The 16,350-nt window shown below is 40.7% G+C and overlaps 1 protein-coding gene across 1 annotated transcript in view; it reads right to left on the bottom strand.

Annotated features, from left to right (window-relative positions):
- USH2A (usherin) overlaps positions 1–15,873 on the bottom strand; it is a 590,403-nt gene extending 574,530 nt beyond the window's left edge. The window contains 2 exon segments of the mRNA XM_038396580.2: positions 9,004–9,169; positions 15,185–15,873. Coding sequence (XP_038252508.1) covers positions 9,004–9,169; positions 15,185–15,669 — 651 coding nt within the window. The 5' untranslated portion in view covers positions 15,670–15,873.
- Between the last annotated feature and the right edge of the window lie 477 nt (positions 15,874–16,350).

Raw genomic sequence — 16,350 nt, 5'->3', positions numbered from 1 at the left:
CTGCATGGCTGAGGTTATGGGGTAAGCGATGCTGCTTTTCCACAATTTCAGCTCGTGCACGTCGGCGGAAGCAGTCTATGTAGAAATCCAGGCTGCTGTTTCGACCTTCAGGAGGAGTCCACCTAGAATCCTTCTTTTTGTAGTGTTGGCAGGAAGGTCTCTGTGGGTTAATATGTTGGTCAGAGGTGTGTTGGAAATATTCCTCGAGTCTGAGACGTCGAAAATAGGATTCTAGGTCACCACAGAACTGTATCATGTTCGTGGGGGTGGAGGGGCAAAAGGAGAGGCCCCGAGATAGGACAGATTTTTTAATGGCTGTTAAAATAGGCTGTGCTGAATGGAATGTATACTCCTGTTTTTGTGTCTTTTTGTAACTTAAGGTTTTGCCTAGAGGGATTCTCTATGTTTTGAATCTGATTACCCTGTAAGGTATTTACATCCTGATTTTACAGAGATGATTCTTTTACCTTTTCTTTAATTAAAATTTTTCTTTTAAGAACCTGCTAGCTTTTTCATTGTTCTTAAGATCCAAGGGTTTGTGTCTGTGTTCACCTGTACAAATTGGTGAGGATTTTTATCAGGCCTTCCCCAGGAAAGGGGGTGTAGGGCTTGGGGGGATATTTTGGGGGAAGACATCTCCAATTGGGCTCTTTCCCTGTTCTTTGTTTAACACGCTTGGTGGTGGCAGCATAGGGTTCAAGGACAAGGCAAAGTTTGTACCTTGAGGAAGTTTTTAACCTAAGCTGGTAAAAATAAGTTTAGGGGGACTTTCATGCAAGTCCCCACATCTGTACCCTAGAGTTCAGAGTGGGGAAGGAACCTTGACAAGGAGAAAAAGGTAAATACATTTACTAGAGCTTTTTGTGTTGCCGATTTCATCCTTTTCTGAAGACACAAACTGCTGTGGATTGTACATGAAAGAGGACAACATGCAGGAGACTGCAGTGATTTAATTAAGTGGCTTCCTTTCTTTTTAGCCTATGCTCCCATTAAATTGGGGTGCATGTCAGGCATTGGCCTATACAAAAGAAATCATATTTTGTATGTACATAGAGAAAAGGTAACTGTTTTCCTCAATTCTTTCAAGACACAGTTGGGTTCTTGGCTTTTAATATAAAATGTAAAGTAGTCAAAAACTTGTACAGAAAATAAAAGGATTTCACAAATTGGAAAGGACAAGTTTTCTCTTGATAGTCAAACAGTTATGATGTAAAGCGGTCTCATTAAATCATAAGTACTTTAACCTTTTCTTGAAAGAACTGGAAGATTTAAAGATTTATAAAGAAATTTTGCCTAAACTAGGAAATGACTCATATTTGACATGTATTGAAATGATAATGCTGATTTCAATAGGCACTCTAAGAGCATTTTGCTCCCAGGAGAGTAATTCAGTCATGGTTACCTCTTTGCATTTAGATTTTAAACTTTCTTTCTAAAGCTTTTAATGCGCTACTGTCTGCCAAAACATGGCAGAGTTACGCAGATATGAACAGGCAAAATAAAGGTTAGTAAAAAGATTATTTTTATAATTGCAGACACTAAATATGCAACAAACACATCAATCTGATATGTTCTCCAGAACCTCCCATTTCAGCAGACTAGGATGCATCTATGGAATCCTTATTTAAATTCCATCTTTAATTTGTTAAATAAATCTTGAACTATCAAAGGGAAAATGTGGGACTCTGAACAGTGACTATGATAAGAAAAATAGAGAGAGCTGTTGATACAAAGATCTGTAGATCTGAGGTTAGCATCACTATGAGGCAAAATTAAAGCAGTTTGGGTGCATGCGTTTTGCATTGTTATACTTTCAAATGTTTTGGTTTCTTTTAAGTTCATTTTTAAGTATGAATTTTCAGTGTTTTCATTGCTACTTTTGAAATCTTATGTTCTTGTAACTTTCTTTTATATTCCACCTTAACTCTATTATATACCTTAACAGAGTTTTGTGTCTGGATATACCTAGATGAGAGAGGCAACAAATCTTAGTAAATCAACACATAACATGTAGAATTAACTCATATGGGTTTCCCAGACCTTAAAGACTTGATCTTGCATCTGCTGAAATCAATGAGAGTATTCCCATTGACTTCAAAGAGAACAGGATATAGCTTTTTTTTAGTATACATTAGTTACAAAACAAAAAATCACAACTGTATATCTGTTCTATACAATATTTTTTAATGTAAAGTAAGCATGGCACATCTTGGTTAGAGAAACATTAGTTACACTAGAATATATATATTTTTAAAAGTAACATTCTACATACATTTCTAGTGTAACTCAATAGTTCAATTGACTTCAATGGAATTACACCAGGGAGGAGTTTTCCCCCCAAACACTTGTTCTTTATACTCAGTAGAGGAATAGCTAGCCAAAGGAGTTGATATATCTTGATTTTAGTAAGATTTTTGACACAGTCCCACATGAGCAAAACAGGGAAATGTTGTCTAGAGGAAATTACTATAACGTAGGTGCACAGTTGGTTGAAAGACCGTACTCAAAGAGTATTTATCTATGGTTCACCATCAGACTGAGAAGGCGTATCTAGTGGAGTCCCATAGTGATAAGTCTTGGGTCCAGTACTATTCAATATTTTCATGTCTGACTTGGATAATGGAGTGGACAGTATGCTTGTAACATTTGTGGATGATACCAAGATGGGAGGGGTTGCAAGCACTTTGGATGACAGTATTAGAATTCGAGATGACTTGATAAATTGGACAATTGGCCTGAAATCAACAAAATGAATTTCAATAAAGACAAGCATTACGCTTATGTAAAAAAATCAAATGCACAACTATAATATGCGGAATAACTGGCTATATGGTAGTCCTGCTGAAACAGATCCGGGGATTATAGTGGATCACAAATTGAATATAAGCCAATGTGATGCAGTTGCAAAAAGGCTAATATAATTCTGAGTTTGTTAACAGCAGTGTTGTATGCAAGACACAGCAGGTAATTGTCCTGTTCTACTCGGCACTAGTGAGGCTGCCTCTGGAGTACTGTGTCCAATTCTGGGTGCCACATTTTAGGAAAGAAATGGAGAAACTGGAGAGAAACAAAAGGACAGAACAAAAATCTTAAAAGGTTTAGGAAACCTACGAGGAAAGGCTAAAAACACTGCACACAAGGTCTTGAGAAAAGAAGATTGAGAGGAGACCTGAGAACAATCATCAAATATGTTAAGGGCTGTTATAAAGAGGACTGTGATCAATTGTTCTCCATGTCCATTGAAGGTAGCACAAAAAGTAATGGGATTTAATCTGCAGTAAGTGAAATTTAGGTTAGATATTTGGAAAATCTCTAACTCTAAGGGTAGTTAAGTTATCTAATAGGCTTCCAAGGAAGGCTGTGGAATCCCCGATATTGGAGAATTTTAAGAACAAGTTGGATAACACCTCTTAGAAATGGTCTAGGACAGTTTACTTGGTCCTGCCTCAGCGCAGCGGGTTGGTGATGACCTCTTGAAGTCCCTTCCAGCCCTACGTTTTAATGAATCTAAGGCACCATTACAGCACATATTAAATAGGGCTGTATAAAATACTAGACCACAAATGCTCTGAACCACATTTTTATGATTCACATTTTTCCTGAGAAAAAGGAGCAAAGCAATGGATTTTGTCTTTACAGGTACACAGGGTATAGCAAGGAGGTACACCCAAGGGGGAGAATAGGAAGCAGCTCAGGGAAACCAGGCAACAGTCTGGTTGAGAGTGGGCCTGAAACAAGGGTAGCGTGTTGCGGGCGGATCCCCGCTGACCCAGTGGCAAACCACTTTGCCATTGTTAGGGCCCTGGGCTGGGATGCGGATCATTAGGGAGGACTGCTCAAAACATGGTAAGGAAGTCCAAAGATACAGACCCACAAATGAAATGGCATGGTTTTAATATTTCAAAGGGTGGTTCTTCAGGATTAGCTGCTTCTGTGTAATCCCTTTTTTGTGAGAGGGCATCAGCCTTGCCATTCTTGTTGCCTGGATGATATGTGATTGTGAAATCAAATCTCAAGATGAACAGGGCCCAACCCAACTGCCACTGAATCGGTACCTTGACAGATCATAGGTATTCTAGATTCTTATGGTTGGTTAAGACTATGATGGGGTGTTTGGCCCCCTCAAGGCAGTGTCACCAAGTCTCAAAATCAAGCCTTGATGGTGAGTAACTCCTTGTCTGCTCTTTCATAATTGCATTTGGGTGCGGTGAGTTTTTGTGGAAAATACACACAGGGATGAATCTTGCACTGGGCACCGCTCCTTGGGATAGTACAGCCCCAATGGCTACATCAGAGGCATCAGTCTCAAGGACAATGGGTTGGTCAGGGTGGACCAGCCCCAGAGGAGATGAGAAAGCTATCTTCAGGCATTCAAAGGCCAAAGAAACCTTCCATATTTATAAAGGATGGCAGTTAAGGCCTGTGAACAAACCTCCTATAAAAGATGGCAAACCCCCACAGACCTTTGGATGTTCCAAATTCTCTGGAGTTTAGCCTAAAATCAAATTGCAGATACCTTCCAAGGGTCCATCTGTAGTCTATGTACTGACAGGATGAACACCAGAAATGTGATGATGGATGGTTGGTCAAGTATTCACTTTTCCAGTTTTGTAATAACCCATGCTGGCACAGCAGTGCGAGAACTTCATGGATATAGTGGTCATGGCTTGCTTGACTTTGAGAACAGATTAAGATATTGTTTAGATATGCCACTACAAACCAGTCTTGAATATCTTGAAATATGTTGTTGATCAGGTGCTGGATGGCAGCAGGAGCACTAGTGAGCCCAAAGGGTATTACCAAATATTCTAAGTGTCCATGCCTCATTCTAGAAGCTGTCTTCCACTCATCCCCCATCCTGATTCAAATTAGATACTCCTCTAAGGTCCAGTTCCGTGAACATTCAAGATGACCACACTAAGTTCAGGAGCTCTGGGATTATTGGTAAAATGTATCGATTGCATATAGTTATTTAGTTCAGTGCCCTGTAGTCTACACAAAGTCTCAAAGAGCCATCAGTTTTTTTCCCCACAAAAAATACAGGGCACCTGCAGTTTTAGCTAGGTTTTACTGGAGGTGCTCCCTTCATGCTGCTAGCTCTGGTCTGGACATAGAATTTATATGCCTGAATTGAACTGTGGGTCTGGGCTGAGGGTCAATGGGGCAATCATAAACATGATGTGGGGTTAGCAAGTGTGCATTCCATTTTTTGAAAACATCCTGGTAGTCCTTTGTACTTCACAGGAAGACATGATCCATCATGCAGGATTGATGTTTCTAGGTCCAACAGGGTTGCCACTACGTGGGGGAACATCTGATTTGCCGAAGGGGAACCCCTTGGCTTGGTTTCAAGGGTTTTGAGTTCTTGACTGAGAAGGCAATTCTCCCTAAAAAAGCTTGTCAGGAAGGTAATGATGTGTTGGGATCACAGAATATGGGGATCATGACGGATGAGCCAAGGTACCCCTAAAAATCAAGGTAAAATGCAAGCAGAAAGTAGGGGTAAATCATAGGACTTCCCTATGCTCCCTAGTCACCACCTGCAGGATCCTCAATTGCAGGGGAATCTGTAGTAGTGTAGATGGATAAGGAACAATGGGGTTAGAATAATCTTGGGGTTTCTTCTTGGTGGTACTCAGGCCCGAGTCCCCGACTGGGTGTGGGGTTAATCTCTTCCCTGTCATTGTTTTAACAGTGCGTTTGACAAGACACATTACCACATTCTCTGCTCCTCCATAACAGAAGCAGAGTTCTCCTGTCTTCTGTGCTCTCGTTCACCCAGTGATAGGCAGGTACGGCTTGGCATGGCTTGACCGAAACTGAGCTCATTTGGGTCCTGAGGGCTGAGCTTTGGGTAAGGGTGAGAGGTAGGTGAGATCCTCCTCCGTTCCAGTTTCCATTCATGCAGTCTGGTGTCTATTTGGATGCCCAGGTCCATGAAGGCCTCTAAAGTGGTGGGGCGGAGTCCACCTGTGCCTGCTCATATTTTAGTTCTTTGCAAAGACCAAGCCAAATCTGATGGAGGAATGCAGCATTATTCCAGGCAGTATCTATGGAAAAGCATCTAACCTAGGCAACATAAAGGGCTACCATCTCTCTAGCAAAGGAACTTTGGGGCTGGTCACCCAAGTTGGTGTTATACGAGGAGCCGAGTGGTTACCCACAGTCAGGCTGAGCACTGTAGCTTGCTCCTGCAAGGAACGATTTCCCATCTGCAGCTATCATACCTGGTCCCTCAGTTTCTGGCTGGAGGGTAGCCATCTGTTCCTGTGGACTCAGAGGCCTCTGGGGGTGACAGCAGGGTTAAAGCCCCAGCAGCGTCCATACTCAATCAAGGAGTTCAACAATAGGTCCCAGGGGAGACGAGATTGCTCTGAGCAAGCTATCAGGGCCCATAACATGGGCTGTGTTTGACCTAGTGGTCTCAGCCAGGAGTAGCGCTGGAGTCATGGTCACGCCATGGGGCAAAGCCGGAATCAGCTACAGAAGTCAGGACGAGGAAACAGGAACAGGCGGGAGACGTGGTAGCAAGAACAAGGTCAGATAGGAGGAACAGGAGCAGGAGCCAGGCAAGGAGTCAGGGATTTGATCTCAGAGCTCTGAGCAGCAACAGACCTAGCAATTAGTTGCCCAGACAAGGGATGGGACAGGAACAGGAGATTTTATACCAGTGGTGTTAAGCAGCGGTCTGTTAGTCATCTGACCCCACTGAATCATTGGGCATAGCTTCTAGTGGTGGGGTACTAGCAGCAGTTCCCTTATCAGCACTCACAGCTCAGTGGTGCAGAAGGTAAGCCTCCCATCAGCCCCACAAGCCTGGGTTCAAAACTCATGGTACCTAACAAATATACACTTTAAAATCAAGTTGGTCAGAGAATGGCACTAAACTTTTTCCATAATGTTCAAATCAATCTTGAGCCTTGTCTTCACTACAAAATAAAAGGTGTGTATTTAAGTTAGCTAACTCCAGTTAATATCCTAGTGAAGACAAGGCTGTAGTTTTCACATGAGTTAACAAATTGAGTTAGAGTATTGGGGAACCTGGGGTTTAACTCGATGCTCTAACTCATGTGAAAACAGACAGACTGCCTTGTCTCCACTAGGATTTTAACTTGAGTTAGCTAAATTTGATTTAAGAACACTTCCTCCCCTACCCTCCCCACCCCTGTGAAGACAAAGCTTGAGTCTGCTGAGGTTTCTGGAAACATCCAGTCCGTTACTGGACATTAAGCATTGGTTTAACAAGTATTAGCAGAGTCTCGCCCATACCAACATTACTGCCTCTCTTTTCTGCAGTTACTCTTTCCCTGCTAAAAAAAAATTGGTACCTTGGTAACACCTTCCCAGCCTTACAAAATGGTAAAACTAGTTCCTTTTATCATTTGCTGAGAGTTACATAAATGTAGGGACTACACAAACATTACCAAACTAAAGGCCTCAATGCATAATGCCTGGAGATCAAAAGCAACATCTACTCTACAATATATCGAACAGGCTGCTGACTTTATCATCCTTTATAAGAAGTTGTGGCCTACAGGTCGCAATATGCAAGGTTCTATGCTAATCTGAGAAGCACAGCAAAGGATTCAGTCAATAGTCTCCCCACATCTCAATAGGTTGTACTTCCTTATCAAAGAGGAAGGAGGCCACAAGCTGCATTACTAGAACTCCACTGTGGATAGCTCCGTCTCAGACAAATGAAGGACTAAATGGTGGGGAGCTTTTTTTTTTTTAATGCAATTTAAATTTTTTTTTAAGAAATCTGGTCCATTTGCTCTTCACTTGGCTATCCCAGCCTTTAGCAGCTTCTGAAGCTAGTACAAAATGTGGCTGACAGCCATAGCAGTAATATAGCACCCTTTGAGTGTCTGAAGTGTAAAATTCATTAGTTCTACCTTAAGGTCATTCTTTTAATCCAACAGACAAAATTTATTCACACTACTATGCTGTTATCTCAGAAGAATGAAAACTGCAAAAAAACACAAACACACCATAAACCAAGGACATCTTGGATGCTTTTATGAGTGAGGAGGATCAGCACTACAAATGTAAATCACAGTCAATACTATTTAACAAGTTGCAAGAATGCATTGAAGCCATTTCTTGATTGTATCATTAACCAAGTAAACTTAAATAGTACAGGTAAAATAAACTAACTGAAGAAAAACATTTCAATACAGGATAATTAATGTTGATTAAGTTATTAATTGAAGTTGGTTTACAAACAGAATTTAGTATGGTCTGTTGGGAATTCTAAGATATGCAAATAATTTAAAGTATTTTAGTTTCTGCTGTATTTGTTGACTGATTTTTGTAAATACATTTAACAAAAAACGTTGCTTGAACCTCACAATCTCTTTTAAATCATTAAAAAGTTGATATGCCAAGAGAAAATTAATTTTTAAGTTGCAGGGGCTTTGTCTTTATAATTGTGTATGACATTTAATACAAATAAAAGTTCAGTGTTGTAAATGTACTTGCTCTGACCCTGATCCTGCAGAGAGTTCAGCACATGCTTAACTTTGCACATTATAAGTAGTCTGTCTCAAGCAACAGAGCTATCCACAGTGCATAAACTTAAGCACATGCATAACTCTTTGCAGGATCATGGCCTCTGTATCTATATTTGAGTGAGACATTGCCCTCTAGAGGCTATGATCCTTACTACTAGTAGGAGCTCTCCTTTACCTCCAGTGCCAGAGCTTTGAGTTTGTGGGTCTGAAAGAAGAGGCTTTTAGTCCTGCTTTACCAGGTTGAGTGTGTGCAGTTGTGACAATGCTAAAATTAGTGTTTATTTCAAAACCTGTCCCCAAGTGTATTCAAATTACTTAAATTTACTTGAAGGGCCTGATCCTATAATATTCTAAGAACTACCAACTCCTGCAGGATCCCCCAATTTACCATTAATTAATGTTTTCCCTATAGTTTGGGTGCTTGTGCAGATATACCACTCTCACATTTCCTGCATTTAACCAAATGTACTTTTTTTTTTATTTTACTCACCTGCACGCTAAGATGAATCCATTTCCCCACAAGAATTCTCCCCAGTGTCATTACTTTTATTGGCGGCTGCAAACCATGTACTGTGCGATAATAAAACATGGTCTCTTTTTCAGAGACTGTGAGTTTGAACACAGTCTGCCCATCAACAGCCTTTTCCATAACACACCTTTGGAAATAACCAAGAAAAACAACATAAGGTCAGAGGCACACAGACAGACACACTCAAGACAAGGTGGTATGCAGTAAAGTCATGCTAACCAGAATGTATTAAAATAAAATGTTAAAAATACAACCTGAGAGGATGCTCAGTGACAGGTGTGTCATGGAATGTACTACACATAAGGAAAAATATTCCTGCTAAAACCCCCTATAACTTGAAAGGAGAATCTTTATTTGAAATATATTCCCCACAGTCTCCCTTCCTTTATTCATGGATCTCTGACAGAAAACATGGTGGCTGGCTACAGTCTGTAAAACTAATATTGAAACTTCTGGCTCATTAGTTTCTTTGCTGTACTTTTCCTACAAAGCTGCACAATACTGCATCCTGATAAGGAACTAAGCCACTAGCATACTTTCTTTTAATTTTAATAAAGTGAATATATGTGCCAGAAGGCCAACATTTTCCCACAGAACAGCTACAGCACAGTCACCAGCAGTGCAAGATTCCCCCACATTGATCTGTAGATATGCTTCAACTCTCTCTAGAGAACCCACATGTTGTAAGAAGGTTGTTCAGTCAATCCTTAGCTTTTCTGCTGAGATTTCAGGTTAGCACCAAATGCAACGTGGACACTGACGGACAAGGGACTCGACTGAGGCCACACAAATTCATTTCATATATCTAGCTGTCCAAGTAGTTTTACCACATACCACCATGTTGTGGGAAGCTACAAAGCAGACAATAGGCTATGTAAGCGGCTTCAGACAGTAGGTATTTTAGGCACTACTGAGTGATCAATCCAAAGCTGAAAAGCTTTACATTCTCTTGTCAATCCATCAAGCCATTCAGGCAGAATTCAACTCACCCATCCATGAACATGTTCATGAAGAGCCAGATTCTGATCTCAACTACACCGCAGTAAATCAGGAATTAAACCAGTTTTACACTCATATCTCCATAGACCTCACTGAAGCAAGCGAAATAAGAATTCGTTCCAATATACTTTCTTAGCTATTAAACCTCATTCTTTTATGTTGTCCACTCTGCCCCCTACACACAAAAGTATAACAGCAGTTGGCTTATTGGAAAAGGTACCTTTGTCATTAACTGACTCACATTTAAAACCACTAAGAGAAAAATAAATGGATCTTGACTGTTACTCTTTTTAGCCCCCAGGGATGTTGTCATTAAAATTTACTTGCCAAACACAGACTCCTATTTTGCAAACTTACTAAAAACACATTTCTTAATATATTGTTGATTGGTCTTCTCACTGTTTTGTTTGCCTGTAAACATGCTAGTTCTGGTAGATAATACATGTGAGGGAAGACACAGCTAAGTAGCAAAATATTTAGGAACTGGATTTACCCAGTTTCTGGATAAACAATAGTTAGATAATCCAGGATTTGTTTATTTTACTTATCTAAAACAAACATCCCCCACATTTTTTTATACCCACAGGTGTCATGACTTTAAGAAGGGAAGTGACCTTGATGTACTGAATTTTGAAAACTGGAAATTACAGATATGAATTGTGACCCATCCAGAAAAAAAGAGGAAGAAAGTGAGATGTGTGTGTAAGGGAGAAATGATGTCAATAAAGGTGAAATGGGCATAACGGTATCAGTTCTGGTTAGGAATGGTACTTTGCATTCCAACCAGACCTGTAAAAAGGAACAGCAATCCTCTGTAACTGTTCCAACTTTCTGGTAAAACACAGAGACTTACTTCCTGGCTGTGAAATTCTTAGAACGCACACATCTCCGATACTCAAAAAGAAAATGAGGGTGACCTATAGCATCCAGAAGGGGAGGTGGAAGGGAAGAGAGGACAGACCAGGAAAGGGTGGGTGGGTCACCCCTTTATTGTCCAAAAGCAGAGAAATGCAAAGCTTTTTAAATTCCAGATGTAATGGTTACACAAAGACAACTTTCTATATTATATGAAATCTTAGTGTTTATCTTTTTTCTTGCTATTCTTTCCTTAGTTTCTCAAAATGCTAACTTAAAAGGGGGGCCTAAAAAATAAATACAAAACATGTATGTTAAAAGAACATGAAAGTTGTAAACTTAGTAAATACCCATTCAAGCTTAATTCTGCATCTTTGGGTGCATATTTGTTTTTCTATTATGGAGTCTTCCCGTCTCTCGACATTACATTCCTGGGTTCTCTTCCTAGCTCTGGGAGCAAAGTGGGATCAAGTGGTTAGAACACATTTCAAACAACACAGGGAAGCACAAAGATTTGGCAGATTCATTCTGAAAGACAGTGAGGAAAAATGGATGAGACTTGGGTCAGTTATATTTGAGATCAGAGTTCTATTCCAACACTGCCTGAAGTACTTGGGTAAATTTTCAGTTAAGCTAGTTGTAAAATGGGTGACTAATACTTTCCTTAAAAAAAAAAAAAAAAAAAAAAGGAGGACTTGTGACACCTTAGAGACTAACAAATTTATTTGAGCATAAGCTTTTGTGAGCTACAGCTCACTTCATCGGATACATTTCCTGTCTCCTTAAGTGTTGCAAGGCAGTTGTGTGACACCTTGGTCAATTTGACTCCTACTTCAGTGCACCTCCCGTTAGGTCAAATTTGGAGTGTGTCTCTGTCCTATAAAGATTTTTTCTGAGATACAGGGCCTACTACTGCTATGAGCATGTAAGGAAAGGTTCACCACACCCAGTACAACAAAAGGAAAAAATGCAGCTCTATCAGCTCTGGTGCTGTTGCCTTTTGTGTTGTGGACTACATGCCTGCTGAGTCAGACTTCAAAGTCTGTTTGTGTGGCACTAAGTGGTTGACTGGCTTTCTGTGTGACCAGGCTGGTCCAATGTGTCTATCTGCACAATACTCCAAGCACTCCCTCTGTCTGACAACGTACTGAGCTTTTGTTCCAAGTTCACTCTACTATACCACCAGTTTGTAATCAGCTACGGTCTATCAGCATAACATGAATGTATATGTACTGAACATCTATGGCCAAAGTCACAGAAACTCCTGGTATCCAATACAAACACTGAACAGAAACATTAAAATTAGGATTTTAAATTGTAAATCTCCATGATATTCCACATCTGAAGACACTAGATATGCCTCGTGTGTAGTCATTTATGCTTCTGCAAAATGAGTGCAACATAAGGAGGAAGCCAATGAAGAATCAGGCATAAAACCTTGCCTATGACTGCTACTATCTAACAGAGGTCCTGATTCGGCAAAGCACTTAAATACTTGCTTAACTTTAAGCAGATGATTAATCACATGAATTTCTATGCAAGTAGTCTCAGTACCACACTGAGTTACTTCAATGGGATTACTAATCTGTTTAAAATTAAGCAAATGCTTTAATCCTGAGGGCATTCTGCACCAAAAAATTAAAAATTTTTCACACATTTTAAAATTCTGCAAAATTCTGCAAATTTTATTGTCAAATAAATGTGGAGGCTCCAGCATGGCACTGGAGAGCACAGGCCACTGACTGCACAGAGGTGGGAGATCACTGTGCAGCTCCCCTCGGGACACCGTCTCAGCAGTGAGGCTGCACCCGACCCTGACATGGTGCAAGGACTGGGCCTGCCTCAGAAACACCCCAGAACCCTGCCCCTCTGTGCCAGGTACACCAGATGTGGGCAGGCAGGCTCAGCAAGGCAGGATCCAAATGTGAAGGGGCTTAGTGTGGGGGGTGTAGGTTCAGAATGTTCTGTGTGGTGCAATCAGGGTGCGGGTCGCTCAGTGGGGGATCCGGGTGCAGGGGGATCTGGATGTACATTGGGGGGTTCTGGGTGCAATGATAATGGGACTCTGCAGGGGGGTCCAGGGGAAGGTGGCTGGGCTCAGCAGGAGGGTGTGAGGCGATAGAGCTTGGCGGGGGGGGTCAGGTGGTGGGGAGCTCAGTGGAGGGTCCAGATGCTCCCTGGGGGAGTGGGGCTCAGGTGCAGCTGGTTGGGGCTCAGCACGGTGGGGATCCGGGTGCATGTGGCTCATTGGGGTGGTCCAGTGCAGGAGGAGTGAAGCTTGTCAGGAAGGGTTCTAGGTGTGTAGGGGTCAGGCTTGGTGGGAAGGCCTGGGTATGAGGGGGACTCCCCCTGAGGAGTGATGGGTACAGGAAGCATGGGGGGCAGTTTGCAGAGCTTCCTCTAGCAGGGAGAGAAATCAGGGGGTGGGTTTGACACAGCCCCGGATGCCATGGAGGTGAAGAGGAAGTCCCGTCCTCCCCAGCCCAGGCAGGACTAGCAGCTGAGCCTAGGCGCAGGATAGAAGCCACCAGCCGGGTCTTCCCCAGTCTTGCCCCCTGCCCCATAGTGATTTACCTGGGCACCCGAAATATACTGCTGGGGAGGGTCGGATGATTGCTCTTGTGGCTTCCCTTTGCTACCCCATCAGAAAGTTATTTTTCTGTGGGGAAGCGAAGAAATCCATGAAGGACATAAATTCCGCACATGCACAGTGGTGCAGAATTCCCCCAGGAGTAAATCTTGAGCATTTTGCTGCATCAGGGCTACAATTATTCCTTGAGATCAAGTTGAAGGGGCTTTACGTTTGATTCTGTCTAAAGGTTCTATCCTTATAACCGTATCGTCTGTATGTATGTAGACATAGGTTTGTTACAGATTAGCACCTCAGGTTAGACTTTAACTTCTGTGGATTTCAGATGCTCTGGAGGCATGGTCTTTACAGGTACTGTATGTAATATGCTGTCACAGCAGTTATAACCTATAACCCCCTTCAACTGTATCACAGCTGACTTTCTCCTTTAGCACAAGTGATAAGGACCTGCACTTTTGTTGCTGTAGGTCTCAGGTTCAACCACTAATTTTGACCACAATATCAATACATGTATGTGGTCCACGGCTTAAGGCAAGGGCTTAAATGTAATTACGCATTGCATCTCAACATGTTGTGTGCTGAAAACACCATAGCTCTACCATGCTATATGAAAACCAAGAAGTGAAAAATGACTAGAAACAAAAGAAAAAATGTATTCTAGTTTTTTGTCTAAGCTGAGTAAAGTACAAAAATATAAACAATCACTATCGAAAATGGTACAGAGGAGCATATGAGATTTTAAGATTCCACAGATATGGAAACATTTTATTTTTAATATATGTCCACAATGAACATATTACACTTTTTGCATACTATACTTTAAAGGTCACCTGCAAAGAGAAAAACTTTTGGGATTGGGCTTTTCTTTATGAAGTATAAGGGCAGCCTCATAAGTTGTTTTTTTAAACAACCTGCTTGTGTTTTACATTAGATTCAGGTCCTCTCCAGGCTGAAAGACTGATGGGAGAACTAATATAATGATATCACGTTTGCTAGGAGAGTGAAATTTAAGCAATTGAAACAAGAAGGAATTTTTAGTCAGATTTTAAAACTTCATTTTTTAACACTTATTCAAACTTCAATGACTAACATTTTGAATAAAATAAGCCTTTGTTAAAAGGTTTAGCATCCTTTCAAATTCAATAAACATCCCTTAACCTTTCACCAACAAAATATGGTTCAATAAGAGATATTACCTTATCCACCTCGTCTATCCCTAAACCTGGCAGAAATCCTCCAACAAAACTGTGACAACCAGACTTTATACTCCTGATATTTCTACTTTTTTTAAGCAGATCGGGAGCTGGGGGGTTAATGTTAGGTCATCTTCATCCATCTTAAAAACAAAGCAAAAAAGGGGCACAAACCTTTTTTTTTTTAAATTTTTTACAAATCTTTAAAAAAAATAATTATAAATTAGGATCAAATACATTTAACTGAAAAAATTAATATGGGTCTGTATATGAATAGCTCCATTGAAATGAATGGTGCTACTCATGAGTAAACACCGCAGGAACAGACTTCATATGCCTTAATATTTGCAGAAAATGAAGCCCTTGATCTGAAATATAATTTTTTAAATGTCTCAGTTTCCTACAATGCACCTTTGTTAAATTTTAAAACAGCACAGTAATAGCAGCTTCGACTACCATGATTTTTCAGAGCACCATGAAACTAAACACATGCAACAATACTTACATTACACCTTCCTGCTCAGGTTTCAGCCAAACAGTTAAAGTAAATGATCCTGTGAGCCTCTGAGAGCGGGGAGTAGAAAAACAATCCTTGTGATTACGAAAAATAAAACTTAGAGAGTTGATGGAGGAGCCTGGATGCAAATCATTCTTGTCTTCTGTGATACAAGTGCCAAGGCCTGTTGAGAAAAGTGCAGTGTAGGAGGCAGGTGAAGATCTATATGGACACTCCTGAATACAAAACCGCTGGGTACAGGACTGAATACTTTCAATAGCAATAGAACTGTGACAAAAAGTACTTCGGTCTGGCAATCCACACGTTGCTTGAGTTGGCACAATAGACACATTCTTGAAAGCTCCCACATTTTCTAGTTTGGGGAAATGTCCCTGTGAGCTAACCAATGATAAGAAGGCGTAATAAGCTAAGAGTAATGTTTCAATGGCATGAAATAGAAAGCCACCGCCCAAGGAAAGAACCAGGCAATTCATGTTTACAAAAAAGTCTCCTTTGGATAAAGCATCCCTAAATAAATAATATCAACCATCTCAGCAACAATGCTTTCAAGTAGCGTGGTTCTCAAATGATGCAGAGTTTCATCTTTGGGAAACTAAGGCAGGCTTGCATTCTCGGAGGATACGGATGTTCTTCTCGCCAACTGCACAGATGTGGGTGACCGCCAGCATCTGTAAACCAATACAAACAAACAGTGCCCATGGGATGAATGCTACTTCCTTTTTTTTAATTGAAGATATCCTGTTGGAAATATTAGGGGCCATATTCTTCCTTCAACTTCAGGTCAGTGTCAAACCAGCAGTCTTTGCTCAAACAAAATTCAACTTCAGTCTTATTTAATTTGTGGGGGTTTTGTTTGAGTAAAGAATGTAGGATTTTGCCTAGTGGAAGTTGCATACATATATCTGATTGCAGAGTTTGGGCCAGTTCTATTATGGTAAAACACACAATTACTTCAAAAGTAATGAAAAAAAGTGCTATATTGTATAAAAGCATAGTTTAGCTCCCAGATATATGTATTTAAGATTTTTCTTTAATAAAACCTAGAACCTCAAACTTTACAACATAATTATTTTTAAAAAATTCACGTGCACGTCAGCTCTACAGTTCCATATTTAAGCCATACAGACTATCAACTATACAGTTCTATATTTAAA

The sequence above is a fragment of the Dermochelys coriacea genome, chromosome 3 (assembly GCF_009764565.3).
Source record: "Dermochelys coriacea isolate rDerCor1 chromosome 3, rDerCor1.pri.v4, whole genome shotgun sequence".
In the NCBI taxonomy this organism is placed as follows: domain Eukaryota; kingdom Metazoa; phylum Chordata; order Testudines; family Dermochelyidae; genus Dermochelys; species Dermochelys coriacea.
This window is presented reverse-complemented; position numbering and strand designations above follow the sequence as displayed.